This window comes from Schistocerca cancellata, chromosome 8 (genome assembly GCF_023864275.1).
Source record: "Schistocerca cancellata isolate TAMUIC-IGC-003103 chromosome 8, iqSchCanc2.1, whole genome shotgun sequence".
Classification (NCBI taxonomy): Eukaryota; Metazoa; Arthropoda; class Insecta; order Orthoptera; family Acrididae; genus Schistocerca; species Schistocerca cancellata.
The window spans coordinates 155,326,087-155,327,757 of record NC_064633.1 but is presented as its reverse complement, the minus strand read 5'-3'; the positions used below and the strand labels follow the sequence as shown (position 1 = coordinate 155,327,757).

Here is a 1,671-nt window from a genome sequence, read left to right as displayed (position 1 = left end):
GATACAAGTTACAAATGTACCACACTGATAGTCGAGCGTTGTTCATACTGGCATGCTGATGGGGTTAATTACAACCGTTTTAGCACACACACTAGAAACCAGAGTTCATTCAGATTACTTAAACTACAGGTTAAGGTGGAGTCATGCATTAGTTCTCATTATGTGATAGTAAGAATGTCTCTGCTATATTCTTTTAAAGTTAGTAATTGACGATACGATGGCTTATAGATATGTATTCTAGCGTTTGGTGATGCTACACAGGCTATACGGAGTGGAACTGGTACAGCACGATGACGTACGTGACGGTAATACTGATGACTGAGACGAGCAGCGACCTGTCAACATAGAAGAACCCGGCAGCGGAGAAGTGTAGTGGCGGAACCTCCAGCGAACACTCGGCGAACAGACTGCGGACCTCATCAGCGCCGCTGGATGCTGCGGCGCAGGTCTCCGCGACCATCAAGAGACGCAACAGGGAATAGCACATGAAAATCGTACTTATTGTGACGATGCACATCTGGTAGCCCACTGTAGCAAAGCTAAGGAAAATGTCGATGCTGTACAGCAGGGTGATGATGTTGGCAGCCACATCGCAGGCGACGGAGAGCCCAAAGTGGTCCTGCAGTTGCCGCACTTCCCTCAGCACCGCCATGTACTGCGTGCGCAGGTTCGAGGTGGGCGTTAAAGTCTCACGTGCAGCTTCCATGTATGTAAGAAAGTTAATGGTTTGTTTTGAGGCCAGCAAAAATACAAAATCATCGAGCAAGAAATGGTGGGCGTCGACCCGTTCGTGATGGTTAACAGTATTGTATTAGATGGATGCTTATAACGTTTTTGTTTTGCATGTTGGTATTCCGGTTGCTATTGGTTTATTTATGAACTGTTATTTTTTAGTTTTAGTTCACAGTTCCTATTAGAGTGTATATACTGTTATTTTGTCATTTAGAGATGGTGAGTGGAGCTGTGGACGGTAGAAAATGGAGTGTCAAACAGAAATATGGGAACATTTCCGAGATATTCTTCTGTTTGAGTTCAGCATAGTGGCGACAGCACCGGAGGCAGCCAGAAACATTTTCGCATCGTATGGGGATAATGCCACTAGACAAGGCAAGGCAATAATACGGTTGTCTCGTTTTAAGGAAGATCATTTTGACCTTAGTGACTCTCCACATTGAGGAAGACTGGCGATCAGTCGTTAGTATCGATGCGCATCAGAGAGGCTTGCCCGCGTCTGTCAATGATGATAACACCTGTGAGTGGCGACGGGCAGTGGAAGCAGTCGCTTCTGTGGGTGACAACCTCATGGACCCACCGATCTGAAGTTCAACACGATGTCGAATGTGGTCTGCCGTGTGAAGAGGAAGCCTCGGTGGCAGTCACGAAGTGCAATTTGGTTGATGCGGCAGAACCCTTGGCACAACCTCCTACGAGCCGAGGACAGCGGATGATATACTAAGTTATGTATCTTTCACTGTCCAGTTGAAAGCTGGTTACGAGGTTCAGAGGCTTCCCGTGGTTCCTCGTTGGCTTATCTACTTCAATACGGTTTAGTAACTGTCACAGCATTGAGTGTCCAAAAATTTTATTTCAACAAGCCTTACAAATCAGTATCGGTTTGAGATTAACTACGACATTATGTTACCGCGTCTAATTGCAGGGTACATCAAGAAG

At 46.0% G+C, this 1,671-nt stretch overlaps 1 protein-coding gene across 1 annotated transcript; it reads right to left on the bottom strand.

The window, feature by feature from the left end:
• Window positions 1–262: 262 nt before the first annotated feature.
• Window positions 263–706, bottom strand: LOC126095434 (uncharacterized). The gene has a single exon (XM_049910228.1). The coding sequence runs from the start codon at window positions 704–706 to the stop codon at window positions 263–265; it is 444 nt and encodes a 147-aa protein (XP_049766185.1).
• Between the last annotated feature and the right edge of the window lie 965 nt (window positions 707–1,671).